The sequence below is a fragment of the Myotis lucifugus genome, unplaced genomic scaffold (assembly GCF_000147115.1).
Source record: "Myotis lucifugus unplaced genomic scaffold, Myoluc2.0 scaffold_229, whole genome shotgun sequence".
Taxonomy (NCBI): Eukaryota; Metazoa; Chordata; class Mammalia; order Chiroptera; family Vespertilionidae; genus Myotis; species Myotis lucifugus.
Window position 1 is genome coordinate 1,165,891 of NW_005871277.1, and position 15,027 is coordinate 1,180,917.

General features: G+C 49.4%; 1 protein-coding gene across 2 annotated transcripts; it reads right to left on the bottom strand.

The window, feature by feature from the left end:
* Nucleotides 1-4,677: 4,677 nt before the first annotated feature.
* On the bottom strand, nucleotides 4,678-14,159 carry UNG (uracil DNA glycosylase). Of its 2 annotated transcripts, XM_006098315.3 has the most exons (7): nucleotides 13,936-14,159; nucleotides 13,082-13,288; nucleotides 12,079-12,174; nucleotides 9,863-9,960; nucleotides 8,908-8,996; nucleotides 7,465-7,643; nucleotides 5,726-5,928 (listed from the first exon to the last, which is right to left on the bottom strand). In XM_006098315.3, exons 1-7 carry the CDS (start codon nucleotides 14,065-14,067, stop codon nucleotides 5,788-5,790), a joined length of 942 nt encoding a protein of 313 aa, XP_006098377.1. In that variant the 5' UTR covers nucleotides 14,068-14,159; the 3' UTR covers nucleotides 5,726-5,787. The 2 variants fall into 2 exon arrangements, with proteins under 2 accessions (XP_014319460.1, XP_006098377.1); XM_014463974.2 differs by lacking the exon at nucleotides 7,465-7,643 and having other exon boundaries at nucleotides 4,678-5,928; nucleotides 13,936-14,151.
* Between the last annotated feature and the right edge of the window lie 868 nt (nucleotides 14,160-15,027).

Here is a 15,027-nt window from a genome sequence, read left to right on the forward strand (position 1 = left end):
GCCACGCGGGGAGGGCCAGCGGCATGTGGGACAAAGGTCATCTCCGGGTCCAAACTGGAGCCTGCGGCAGGAAAGGGGAGGCTGCACAAAAGGGCATTGTACTCTGTAAACCAGGAGGCAAGTGGGAAAAACGGCCATTAGAGCTGAGCTTATTATGCAAAACAGTTTACCTGGTGGCTGGGCCAGGTGCGGTCAGGAGCAGCTAGTTCACTTGTGGGCTTGTTTTCCGGGAAGTGGACTTCTTGGGATTGTCTCCACGGCAGTGATAAGCAGGATGAGCACTGCCTGCAGCCTCCCGGGCCCTCTTGAAACCTCGGGGTCATCCGCTGTCACCTGGAATAGTGCCACATCCGTTTTGTAGGCGTTGAGGATAAAGCACTGCGGGTGGAGGGCTTAGCCCAGGGCCCGCGTCCCCGAGTTCTTGGTCATCGGCCGCCCCTGTGACTGCGGTTAGGTTATTTATCATGGCTACTTCACTCTCGAGTGGCTCATGCGAGCCTTTCAAAGAGGCACCTCTCCAACCACAGACACGTCCTCCTGGGTTTCCCGGGAGAGCCATCTGCGAGCGAGGGGAACACTTTAGACTCCACTTAAATTCCCGGGGACAGCAAATAATGATGGTCTGGGCAGAATGTCAATAGCGACAAGACGATTGGGCTGTGAAATCGGGTTGCCGTGGGTTTGAATCCGAGCCCTGCTACCTGTGGCTCTGGGCAACGGGCCCAGCCAGTGTCCTCCTCCAACTACTTACTTCATCACACGGGAGAGAAAATGAAATGAAACAATAGTCAGCGAGCGGCTGGCATAGTGGCTTGCTCACAGCAGGCACTTCATAAAATCTAATCGAACTCCTTGCTTTCAGAAAGATTAGAAAGCCCTAGCCGGTTTGGCTCCGTGGATAGAGTATCAGCCTGCGGACTGAGGGGTCCCAGATTAGATTCCAGTCAAGGGCACGGACCTCGGTTGCAGGCTCGATCCCCCACCCTGGTCAGGGGGCTTGCAGGAGGCAACCAATTGGTGTCTCTCTCACATCGATGTTTCTCTCTCTCTGTGTCTCTCCCCCTCCCTTCCACTATCTCTAAAAATCAATGGAAAAATATCCTAAAAAAAAAAAAGTCAATAAAGAGAAAAAAGATTAGAAACACTTCCCACTCTCACTACACACACACACACACACACACACACACACACACACACACACGCTCAGACAAAGAATTCTTTCTGGTGGCTCAGCTCTCCCTTGACACTCTCTCTTTAAGGCGCAGGTGTTTTCTGGAAGACAATACAAAGCTTGGAACCAAAGTTCTTCACCCACTTTCCCGTCGAACATAAGAACATTAATAGAAAAATGTATTTCTTCAAAAACACAGATTCAGAAAGTCTTGCATATCATTTGTCAAAAATAAAAGAAAAAAAAAATCACCTGGCCTCATGGAAAGACGTTGCCAGCCCTGCTGCAAACCGGCCCCTTTATCAACAGGCTGTGCCTCCTCCTCCTCCCGGGGGCCAGGGAAATCAGAATTTCTGGGAGTGGGCCCGGCATTAATATTCTTTAAAGCTCCCCCAGGTGACTCTGTGGTGAAGGTTGAGGAACACTGTTTGTTTGAAGCCTCCAGACCCCACCCCCCTCCATCACCCCAAACACAAGGACACAGGAAACACACAACTGAGTAGCCAAGAACGCCAAGTATTGATCGCCTGGTCTGCCCCACTCTCCAAACTCTGCGTTTCCAAACACGCTTCAAAAATGTCACCTGAGAGAACCAACAGGTGACTTTAGGCTGTGAGACGCAGATTAAAAGTGTCAGGACCTGCCCAGCCGGCGTGGCTCAGTGGTTGAGACTCGATCTATGAACCAGGAGGTCACGGTTCGATTCCCGGTCAGGGGACATGCCCAGGTTTCGGGCTCGATCCCCAGTGTGGGGTGTGCAGGAGGCAGCCAGCCAATCGATGATTCTCTCTCATCATTGATGTTTCTACCTGTTTCTCCCTCTCTGAAATCAATAAAAACATATATTTTTTAAAGTGTCAGGACCCTAAATAGGAAAAGAGGCCTCTCCAGCAGGTTTGTTCCAGGCTTTTCTCAGCTGGAGTCACCACCAGTCAACACCCCAGGACCCTCCAAGGTAGCCCAGAGCCCATACCTCGTATACATCTCCAAGGTCTGACAAGGGATAAAAAGCCACGGACACACACAGACACACCAAAAAGTTCACTTTTCCGATCCAAAACCCTTCCTAAGACTTTTTAATGCCAGGAGCAAACCGCAGCAGGAAAGTTCATTTCAAAAGGGAAAAAAAATCTATGATCTTAGCCCTGGCCGGCTTGGCTCAGTGGATAGCGCGTCAACCTATAGACTGAAGGGTCTCGGGCTCGGTCCCCAGGAGAGGGTGTGCAGGATGCAGCCGATCAGTGATTCTCATCATTGATGTTTCTATCTCTCTCTCTCCCTCTCTCTTCCTCTCCGAAATCAATAAAAATATTTTTTTAAAAAATGTATGATCTTCTTTTAATAATGGAAGCGTATTAACAACACGCTGAAGCCTATGAATAAAACAATTCACATGCCCCTACCTTGCCCCACTGGACTCCGATCACAGATAAGTGACTTTGATGTGGTTTTATAACTTGGGGTTCCCAGGACGTTATGCATAACTGACTTCCTTGTGTTTCCAAAAGCCCTCGGAGATCCTCTTCTCCTTGCCTGAGAGGGGGAGGCAGGAATCGTTGTTGGCCAGGTTCTCCCGTGTGAGCCACACAGAACCGCCCGGACAGCGGGAAGACACAGCAGTTGAGTCTGTCCTTGCTGGCGTCTGAGTAGGACCCCCTAGAACAGGGGGCTGCAAACTATGGCCCGTGCCGTCTGTTTTCCTGTAGCTCCTGAACTAAGAGTGGTTTTCACATTTGTGAAATGCTTGAAAAAAATAAAAAAGATTTCATGACACATGCAAATCCTATTAGATTCCAATTTCGGTGTCCATAAACATTTATTGGGACACGGCCACACCTGTTTGCTTACAGTTTGCACGTGGCGGCTTTCTCTACAGCAGAGTAGTAGGTCGGAGATAGGATGGCCGTAAAGCTTAAATATTTACTATCCGACCCTTTACAGTAAAAGCACGCAGGCCTCTGACCGAAAAGGCCAAGATTGCCTTTCATTGTGGCATACCCCGTGTTATAATTGCAACAAATCCAAAAACACGTGAAAAAAAACTTAACCACCACTCGGCCAAAAGTTCATCACAATCAGCCTTATGCGTAAAAGATCAGTGATTAAATTTGTATTTTTTTGGGGGGGGGAGAAGGAGGGGGAGGAGTAATAGACCATGTAAGAGGCTGCTCTGTGTTGTTTAAGGCGTCTCTATACTTCGAAGATTCACTTTTTTTTAAAAAAGGAGTTTGCTTTTTGAAGCCTTTATGGTAACTCCGGGCTTCCTGCTTCCTCCCTTCTCACAGCACCGCAGAAATATTTACCCCTCCTTTCTTCCTTGGCCAAGGGGACCCATTGTAATGCTGAGAGGACTCCGGGTCACCAGAGGGCAGATGAAGAATGCATCTTTGTTCTGCGTCTTCCTTCGGCGAAGGCCTGCTTGCTGATGGCGAACGTGGGATCGCAAGCCCTTCTCTTCAAACATAAGAAAACTAAGACGTGGCGGGAAAGAGAGTTTCAAGCGAAAGCTTCCCAACTCCCTGCTTTCCTAAGAAGTGTCCGTGCTGGTCTAGGTGCCCTGGCTGGATACATCCTTTCTAAAGCTCTTAAATACAGGGAACCTGTGACCAAGCCCTCCTGACCCCTTTTACTGCCTCCTTCCTCTGACACCAGGGGTGTCCACCCAGACTCTCATCTTTTTTCTTGTTTGTTTGTTAATCCTCACCCGAGGATATTTTTCCACTGATTTTTAGAGAGGGAAAGGCAGAGAGAAACATCCATGTGAGAGAAGCGCATGGATTGGTTGCCTCTGGCACCCACCCCCAGCAGGGCCCCGGCGGGGGAGGAGCCTGCAACCAAGGTGGTGCCCTTGACCGGAATCAAACCCTTTGGTCCACAGGCCCACGCTCTGTCCCCTGAACCGAACCCACTCTATCCCCTGAACCGAACCGGCCAGGGCCACCCGCCTCTCCAGCTCTGCGGGCAGGTCAGTGGGCTATGGCCGTGTTTCCCCAGCGTCCTGGCCTCACACCTCAACGTCAGATTTCCTGGAAAGTTTGCAAACACGAGCGGAGGGAGGCCGGGGAAGCTCCCCGCGCGGTGTCCCAAAGTTTGGCAGGATACAGCCCTGACAGGCATGCCAAGATCTCCGCAGAAATATTTTCCAGCTGAAATGGCCCCTGGAGGGTCCCAGCGGACCCTGACTCCACCCAGCCTCCCCACAGCGTTGGAGTAGGGCCCGACTGGACTCGGAGACCCCTGGCCACAGGCCTGCCTTCGCCCCTCCCTGGAAGCCCGCCCAACGCTTACCAAAGCCCGGCAGACGGGTGGGCGGCTCCATCAGGGCGGACAGAGGGGGGAGGGGCAAGGGCGGAGGAAGGAGAGAGGGCGGCATGGAGGCGGCCCTTCCTGTCCACCGCAGTTGCCATGGCAACCACAGTCCAAGGGCAGCCCAAGGGCGTCCGCGGATGGCCGGGCCCGGGAGCTGACTGGTGAGGGGTAAGCAGCATTAAGCGCACGGCACAAAGTGAAACTTCAGCAACCTTTTATTACCAAACTCTAAGCAGGTTTAACTTTGAGCCCAACTAACAGCATCTCTAACAGGACCTTGGTGGAGGCTCAGCCCTAATAAAGATGGTCTCTTAAACAAAGGAGTAAAAAAATACAAAACATCCACATAGAAATCGAACTGTGACACCCTGGTTCATAGGTCGACCCTCGATCCCTGAGCCACGTCGGCCGGGCATTTAAGTATTTTTTAAAAGAGCGAAATTCTCCAGTGTTGCAGAAAATGGGATCCCAACGTGATTTCAGTCCAGAAAAAAACAGCATTTGGCACTATATGCTGCCTTTTCTCCCAGTTCAAGATACACATGGGAGAAAACCATTTCCCTTCTTAAAAAAACACCAAACCAAACCAAACCCCTTTCTCCTTCCTGTTCAACTTCCACTGCTTATTCCTAGAAACACCCGGAGAACAATATAAACCAGGCCCGGCCCACTTCTCCTGGCCTCTGCCAGTCCGAAGGCTCACGGCAGGAATTGTTCCTTAGGAATTTTCTCCTCTGCTACAATCAGGAAACTGACCCCTAATTTCTGGGAACTGGCAAAAATAAAAAAATAAAAAATCCCATTTCCTTCCAGGAGGGGCCTGAGGGCTCTGTAAAGGATCAAAGGGCAGTGGACCTGGCCCATGTGCGAAGGGGGCCTTTCTATATAAAAACACCCGACACCTTATAACCTAACGTTTAGCCTACAGGTAAAAGCGAGCAGCAGCTAACTGAGATACTAAAAAGGTGCTTATCTCCCCATCTTCAACCATAAAGGAAACAGAGGGGAGGAGAGTCTGGAGAATTTGACTTCTCCTTTCCCAAAACTTTGACGTGTCTTCTTAAGCCAAAGCCAAGTTCCTGAGACAGACCCGGGGTCACCGGGTACAGTCTCTGCTGGGTAACGCTGCCGCTCCTGGGCAGCCTGGCACACGGCCCCTTTACAGAAACGTTCTCCCTGGTGCGCATGGTGCTTAAGGATCACTAGGGAAGTTATTTTCTCAATTCGACTTCGTCACTGACAGATACTTCTAGAAACTGCCCGGAGGACCCCCTCCCGCATCCCCCGTCCCCTCCCCCAGTTCAGGGTCACAGATCCTTCCAGTTGATGGGCTCCTTGCCAGACTTTTGCAGCAGCTCGTTGGTTTTGGAGAAATGTCTGCACCCAAAGAACCCTCTGTACACCGACAATGGGGAGGGATGGGCGGTCTGCAGCACGTGGTGGCGCTTCTGAAAAAGAGAAAAGAACGACCAAAAGTTGGCTCGGCTGGGCCTTTATGGCTGTTGCACTTGAAGACAGTGTGCCCTCCCCTGTGCGCTCTAAATCCTCCCACTTTGCTAAGTGTATTTATTTGCCTTCAGCGTTCATAGTAGGACATCAATGCACTCATTCATTTGTGGAGCAACTACCTTTGCTAGGCTCTGAGGCTGCGAGGACCAGTCTGTGAATTGGGAATATCAACAGTGTCTAGCTTCTAGTTATTGCAAAAGAATGAATGATCATGTGCAGAGAATATTATGAGAAGTAATTGAGGTCAAGTGCTTCTTAGCACCCTGTCTGGCACCCTAGAAATGTGAGCGGTGCTGAGCTTTGAAGGATGACTTAGCCTCTGGGGAAGAGACCTCTCCACTCAGGACAAAGGATGCGGGGCGTTCAAAGGCAGGCAGGCGGGGAAGTGGGGCACAGGGAGCAAACCTGAGAGGTGCCTCCGAGCAGCCTGGACTTGAGAGTGAAGAAAGCTGTGGCTGAGACCAGGGCCACGCCCAAGGCCCCAGCTTATCAGCCTAAGTCAAGGCCTTCAGGGAGAAGGCATCTGAATGCTCCAGGCAAGATCAGAGGGGCCTAAACCAGGGGTGGGCAAACTTTTTGAGGGCCACAATGGGTTCTTAAACTGGACCGGAGGGCCGGAACAAAAGCATGGATGGAGTGTTTGTGTGAACTAATATAAATTCAAAGTAAACATCATTACATAAAAGGGTACGGTCTTTTTTTTTTTAGTTTCATTCATTTCAAACTGGCCGGATCCGGGGCGTAGTTTGCCCACGGCTGGCCTAAACCAAGGCAAAGGTATTTAGGGGGGGAGGAGGATGGATGGGTTTGAGAGATAAGAGAGAACCTAGGCTATGAATGAGACTGGATAGGGGGTTGGGGGAGGGAGAGGAAGAGAGGTAAGGAGGTGTTATGAATGATATCTGACTTGATTTCTGGCTGGACAACTGGGTAGATCAGCAATTTTCAACCTTTCTCATCTAAGGGCAAACATTAAGTACCAAAATTCTGCGGCACACCAAAAAATATATTTTCTGATCTGACAAAAAAATAAATAAATAAAAGGTATAATTTTGATTCATTCACACCAGACAGCTATTTTTGTGTTGGCTGTTGTCATTTTTTTATTTGACAATCTAAGAGAAAAAAGGTCAGTGCCCCCTGACTAAATAGGTATTGCCATGTCTTAAAAATGCTTGCGACACACGGGTTGAAAATTGCTGACTTATTGTATTATTTGTTAAATAAATGGTAGCTGGGGACCTGTATATGGCAGGTTTATGCCTGTATTAGTAACTATTGAATCATAGGTTGGCCAGTCACTTTCCTCCTACATCACTGATCATTACTGTAATTTGTCTAAATTTTGTCCAATTTTCAACCCTAATTGCCAGTCTTCAGGGAAAATAAGCTTCATTTTATGGCATGGATTTTCCAGGACTACACTGCGAGGATTTCTCGAGTCTCGCTGGTTTAAACTGCTAAAAACCACATACCCTATCGATGGCACTGCCCTTCTTCTGAGCGTAAGAGCCCCAGAGCAAGAAGACGAGGCCACTCGAGTTCTGGTTTAGCCAGGACACAACTGCATCGGTGAATTGCTCCCAACCTCTCTCCTTATGAGAATTGGCCTGATGCGCCCGGACCGTGAGGACAGCGTTGAGTAGGAGAACACCTACGAACATACACCAAAGAAAGAGGTGAAAGGCAGGCTGCAACGGGTCACCCAAGGTCAGGGCTAACTAACTGCGTGAGGAAAACGTTCTCAGGATGGGATCCAGAGCGGCCGGCTGAAATTCGGTCATAGAGAAAGCATTTCAACAGACTGCTGGGCACTTCTTAGTGCTACCAGAGGGCACTGAACTTTCACCTCTGTGCTTTCAACACCTTTCCAAGTTTGCAACAGTAATATGCACATATAAAGGGTATCCCAAAATTCACGCAAGATTTGAATTTTGCGTGAGCATTAACAACAACAACAAAAAATAAAAGCCTAATTTTACTTGGTTTATTGAATCAGATTCTAATATCTGTTGCCCTTTGATTTCAATCCTTTCAATTTGATAAGCATTACCAAGTACCAATTATGGCCCAGGAGCAGGGACAATGAAGACCAATGAAGACCACGGCTTTGCGTATGTGCCAGCAAAACCGTGGAGGCCATTTACCTGATGTGCTATTCCATACATAACCCTATACTGTATACTTTATGAATCAATAAAAAATTTACAATTTTTAATTATAAACCTGTGTTTTCTATCAAAATTACTTCTTGCGTGAATTTTGGGACACCCTATACCATCGGTCATCAGGAAGAACTGTTTTTAAACAATATCGTAAATGATATTAAATAACCCCAGAAAATAACAAAAGGAGGCCAAAGTGTTTTACTGGGGGGGGGGGGGAATCGAACGGCAAGAAACCAAAGGGCAAATACTCTTTCCTTATCCTGGTTATAATTTATTTGTTAAAAAAGAAAGAAAAGCCCTGGTTGGTGTGGCTCAGTTGGTTGGGCATCGTCCCGTGCACTGAAAGGTTGCCAGTTCGGGCCTATGCCTAGGTTGCAGGCTTGATCCAAGGTAGGAGGCATGCAGGAGGCAGCTGACTGTTGCTGCACTCTCACATCAATGTTTCTCCCTCTCCCTTCCTCTCTCTAAAAATCAATAAAAAATCTGAGAAAAAGAAAAATTTAGTTAAAAAAATAAATAAACAAAACCCCATGGGTATTAAATACATACAACACCACCTATGTTGAAATGACAAAAGAGAGGACAAAATAATAATAAAGGGGAACACAGTTTTAAAATTATGATTAAAACATGAAAGAAGGAAAAAAAAAAACATGAAAGAAAACATTGGCTGCAAGGTAAAACGGAGATTCATTTTCTGACGTATGTAAGTTTAGTCATTTTAGCCATGCGTATCAACAGTTGGTTTACCTTGCTTGGCCCACCCAGATAAATCTCCATGGCCAGGATGAACAAAACCATCTATGTCTGTAGACAGCTCTTTATAAATGTTTTCCAAACTGGAAGCCGGAAGAAAAAAGACAATCTTAAGTACAATTCAGAAAGTTCAGCAACCTCCAACAGACGTGTGAATTACAGCGTGTAAAGCCAGCCATTCCTGCTGACAGGTAAATATTTTTGGTCTGTGTTTGGATTTAAGGAACAGCACTTCAGAAGACCTAAGTACATTAACCCAGGAGTTACAACCTCCCTCCCAATTGATGCCTAGTTACAGTTTTATATCTCTACGTATTTACTTATAAAAACCCTCTGGCCCGGCGGGCGTGGCTCCGTAGTTGAGCGTCGACCTATGAACCAGGAGGTCACGGTTCGATTCCGTCAGTGCACATGCCCTGGTTGTGGGCATAATCCCCAGTGGGGGGGGGGGCGTGCAGGAGGCAGCCGATTCTCTTTCATCATTGATATTTCTATCTCTCTCTTCCTCTCTGAAATCAATAAAAATATATTTTTTTAAAAATCCTCTAAAGAAGTAGTTCTTAACCAGGGATGATTTCTGTCCCACAGGGACATGTGGCAATGTGTAAAGACATTTTTCATTGCCATTTTGTTAGAACTCTCTAGTTCTATGGGGCAGTGCTCCTGGCACCTGGTGGGTAGAGGCCACGGGTGCTGCTAAACATCTTCAGTGCCCTGGACCAACCCTCTCCCCCACAAAGCCCCAGCCCCCAAACATCACCAGTGCTGACACTGAGAAACCCTGCTCCGAAGGCTAGCGAAAGTCCCCCCAATAGGTGTACCGATCATTTGAAATAGCGGTCGCCAACCGGTGGTCTGTGAGGTCCGAACGGTTGGCGACGCTGACTTAAAAAGTGCACATCTGACAGTAATTGCAATGGGACCTGAACCGTCTATGAAGCAATCGTACCTGGGCGGAGGCGGGACAGGTCTTTGCACACTAAAGCAGAGCCCATGAGCTTGATTGGGTCCATGATATGGATCCTGTCCCAGGATGACAACCTTCACCTGTGAATGCCAGGTGGCAGATTAAACAATACTCTAGTGTAGGCAGTGTAAAGGAACCCTGGGCTTGACCGCTGACCTATACAAAGGGACAGATAAGGAGAAGGGCAACCCCCCTGCCCCACCCATGACCCAACTAGAACCCCCAGAAGCAAGCAGATGGCCTGGTATCTTACTTACTTTCCATTACCAAATTCTCCTTCACTCAGCCACCCTACCACACCGCCCCCTCCCTTCAGGACACAGGTATGGGAAACAAGTTAGGGTCAACTTTGCTTTCGTCCCTCTCATTTGTCAAATGACAAAAGTAAATACACCTTGAAAACAAGTACAACCATCGAGAAAGATTCAAAGTGGTTAGTCATCTCCCAGTTATCCTATCTCATCCTGATTTTTTAAAAATTACCTGCAGAATTGGGGTTATCGTACTCATTACCCTACATCTGGTGCTCCTCACATCACACATTTTAGCCTTCAAGTTAATACGTAGAGCCCAGTCACTGATGGGCAGTCAGCTTGTTTTCCATTACAAAAAGTCACGAGGCAAGCACCCTGGTATGTATGTTTCCCCACTGTTGCTTTTATTCCTGTGGAATACTTATAATAGTGGACTTGCGGGTCAAAGAGTAAGTGTATTTCAAATTTTCATTTCCAAACAGTTGAAGCAATTCGAATTCCCCACCGGCAGCATACGAAGGGGCCTGTTCCCCTAGACCTTCTAAGGAAGGAAGCCAGAAGGTAACGAGGTCAGGTCAGGAGCCACGGGAGTAGGCGGCAAGATGCAGTGGAAAGTAATTAGGTCGCTGTCGCGGGCTGTGTTAAGACACAGCCAGTCCTTTTGATCAGGAGGCTGCCCACCTCTTCTTCATTCTCGTGCTTCTGCTCAAGGTGCACCTTCTTAGAATCTTCTTCCATAGCCGACATATACCTTATCCTTCAAAATCCAGCTCAGACAGTCCCCTCTTCAGGAAGCTTTCGTGGGCCGCTCACACTGTCCCCTGCATGAAGCCACCTGTCCCAGCACGGAAGCTGGATAAGGGACAGCCTCGGAGGAGCCAGGTAACCGCCCAGACCCTCCACATGCTCATTTGCAAAGCCACTCCGGGCCATCTGATCCCCAGTTGCAGGCTCTTTTCTTATTCTTCCCTATTTATATCGATCGCTGGTATTCAAACAGGACATCTATTCAACCAAGGGGCAAAATAGCACTGAATTGAAAATAACTTAGCTTTTGTTTTTTTCTAACTTCAGAAACAAGGAGCTATATCCAAAGTCCTTACTCTACACTGAAAATTGTGACGTTTGCTAAGTATCAGGCGTAGTAGCCTTATCAAGGTGGCTTATTCACCCATTTCACTTCTACTTGACAGATATGACTAAGTCACGGGATTCCTGCTCTCAACTTACAAATGAGGAGGGAAAAGGGTAAGAACAAAGTGTAAAAACCTCCCGTGTAAGCAGACACTAAGCATATTTGGGGGGTTTCGAGGAAAACCAGATCACAACGGTGGTGGAAAACGGGATTCAGTGAGGTGCTACAGATCTACAGTTGGTTTTAAGAGACGGAAGTGAGGAGAGGCCTGCCACAACGTTCAATTCTGATGTAGAAGAATGGGAGGTGGAGGTAAGGCTGGTTAAGTAGGACATGGCCATATTCATGCAGCCTCCATCGTTCAGGCAGTGGGAAGCCAGACAAGCTTCTGAACAGGAGGCTGACATGACCAGAGCCCCCAGGCAGCAGCCGGCTGTACAACCAACCAAAGCAAAGGGCTTTGGTAACAGGGCAGCAGACCTGTTTGGGCCAGAAGAGACTAAAGGACAGTGTGGGCAGACAGAAAGAATACTGAGCTTCAAGTCAAGGTGGGGTTGACTATAACCAGGTGAAAGAGTAACTCCTTCATGCCTCAGCTTCCTGATCACCACCACACTGGTCGGGGATTGGTTTCAGGATTAAATAAAATACAAGAAAGGAGAGCAGATAGCCTGACAAATCTCACAATTTTAGTATTTTATTTCGTTACCGAATTATGGACGGTGTTTTAACCCCAGTGTCCCTAATTAAGAAATACTCTTTGATTCCCACTCTTCTTTTGCAAGAATTCACCCACAACCTGTACTTACATCTCTTATGTTGCACATTTGGGTCCATGTGAAGACTTGGTGTGGGGGTGGGTAAACAGTGTAACGTCTTCTTTCTTCTGCAACAAATCCCATTAGCTGATTGGAAAAAAAAAATAAAACAACTAGATTTAAAATGAGATTCTCACTGAAAAGCGTATGAATTCAATCAGAAAGTTAACTGAAGCATTATCTAACCCTTTGCTAGGTTTTCTGTCCCAATTCTTTTCTGCCCTGGCCTGGCAGCTCAGTTGGTTAGAGCAATACACCAAGGTTGCAGGTTCTCTCTCCAGTAAGGGCACATCTCTGAAATCAGTAAGTAAAGCCCTAACCAGTTTGGCTCAGTGGATAGAGCGTCAGCCTGCGGACTGAAGGGTCCCGGGTTCGATTCCGGTCAAGGGCATTGTAGCTTGGTTGCGGGCACATCCCCAGTAGGGGATGTGCAGGAGGCAGCTGATCGATGTTTCTCTCTCATCGATGTTTCTAACTCTCTATCCCTCTCCCTCTCTGTAAAGAAAATCAATAAACTATATAAAAAAATAATAAAATAGAATCAGTAAGTAAAAAAAAAAAAATTTAAAAAAATTTCTAAATAATTTTAAAGAAAAACCCAGCAAATAAAAACAGTACCTGCTCCCTCCCCACCGGAGTTGCTCAAGAGCTTCCATTCCCTCCCTTGCTTTGGGCTGGGTCTAAGTTGATTGGCTTAAATGCCTTCATTTCCTGTTCATGCCAACCCCTCCCCCCTTTTAAAGGCGGAGCCAGGTTCCAAGCGTCTGGTGTGCGGGTTTTTATTTGGCCCCTCTTTCCTGGATAGCAGATGAACTAGATGGATTAAAAGAAGCCACGATATCATCTTAAGTCTTAAATTTAGAAACGAATATAAATGTGCAGGTTCAAAACACCATGGTTAACGTGAAAAGGACACTGAAGGAGGGAAAACAGGAGACGACGAAAGCAATAGACTGTAAACGTGGCCTGGGCCTGCGATGGCCTCCTCGCTGACCTTAATAAAATACGGTTTCCCGAACTCTCCGCTCAGGTGCTTCTTCCAGCTCTCCCCGAAGCCCACCGGCACGTTGCGAGCCGCGAGTCTCAGCAGGGCCGCGGCCTTGTTCTTCTGGATGCGGACCAACTGCTCGGGGCTCAGCGGCGACGAGGGCGGCGTGCCGGGCTCCTCCTGCCCCGCCCGGGCCTTCTTGGCGGGGCTGACCTGCAAGCGGTCCCCGCAGAGGCGGGTCAAGATGCACAGCGGGCCTCTCCCGGGCACCAGCAGGTTCCGCCCCGCACCCCAAGCCCCATAGCAGAGGACGCCCATCCGTGGGTTCCGGCCCCGCCCGGAAGGTCAGTGCAAAACCGGACTCTGGGAACCCAGGCCTTAAGCCAGACCCGCACTTAGCAGGCTGATGCCCCAAGTTTCGTGTTTGGTATTAATGCGGGGCGGGGCGGAGTGGAGCGGCGCGCTGAAGGGAAGCCCAGCAACCAGGCGCCGCGCGGGGCCCCGCCCGCCGGACCCCGCCACTGCGCGTCCCCACGTGGTCTTTTCGCGGCAAAAACTCTCCCCGAGGTCCCGCCCCTTCCTTCTTCCGATTGGACGCGGCCGAGAAGGGCGGCCCCCTCGCCTCTGATTGGCGCCGTGGGCTCCGAAGTTCGTCCCTATTGGCTGGCCCCTCAGCATGGCCGCCAGTGGAGGACCGCGGCGGCTGTTTTGAGTATGTGGAGGCGGCTTTAGACACGAGACCCCAGGTTACCGAGTCAGGGGCGCGTCTCTGCAGCTCTTCAGTCGCGCGGTCCCCGCCGCCTTCCTCCCTTTCCCTTCCCCCTCCCCCGGCCCCACGAGCGGTCCCCGCCGCGCCTCACCGCTGCATCCCCGCTCTCCTCAGCTACGGCCGCCACGCCGGTCCCCGGGTCGGCCGGCTCGGGGCTGCGGGCACGTCGCTTCCCGACGGGGCTCGGGGAGAAGAAGGAGTAGAGCGTCTTCTGGCCGATCATCCCGAAGCCGCCCGGGGACCCGCGAGGCTGGGGGAAGCGGAGGCGCGCCGCCCGGGGTCCCGCGAGGCTGGCGCCGGCGGTGGCGGTCCGCAATTGGCGCCAAGCCGCGCGCGCATGCTCCCGCCGAGGGGGTGGGCTGGGCTGGGCCGGGGGCGGCGGAGGGCGCAATACGCATGTGCGGGAGGGGCTGCTGGGGGCAGGATTTCCTGAGGTCGTCCGTTCATTCGTTTACTCTTCATTCACTCATCACTCCTCTGCCTTGGGGCAAGTCCCCGCATTCTCCTCGCTATGGATGGGGAGGAGGGCGGAGAAGAAAAGATAAAAGTATCTGCCAGGTCATGTAGGAGTGGGAGTGAAATTAGCATTTAAATAGTATTTGTTGAGCTCTTGGATACTACATTATCTCATCCAATTTTCACAACCCATTTTACTGACCAACTTACTGTGCCTTACCTGTAAGTTTTGGGGAGACTTTGAGGACGGGAGGGTTGACCTCCAGAATAATCATCCTCTGTAAGGAACCCCCGCCCCCCAATCCACCTGCCTGTCCTTCCCTCCCCATAGCCAAACCATCAGCAGGTCCAATTGGTTGTCTCCAAACTAAAGCCTGAATTCAGCTGCTGCTCTCTCCATCTCCTGGCTAAAATCCCAGCTGGTCACATCTTTCCTACCAAGTGATCTGTTGGAAATGTAAAATTAATTTTACATTACAAACAGTTTCCAAATATGCTTAGCCTAGAATGCCAGCTCGTCCCTCGCGTGGCCTTCACACCCTTGCACGCAGCATTCCCTACCTGGAAGCTTCGGGTCTCAGCCCAGGACCCTTCCTCTGAAAGGCCTTCCCCTGCCGGTCACTCTATTTATAGCTTTTGTATTACCGAACATTATCCTCTGTATTCTTTCCTTGTTTATTTCTGTCTGCATCTCCAAAATGTAACCTGAGTGAGGGCAGGGACTGTA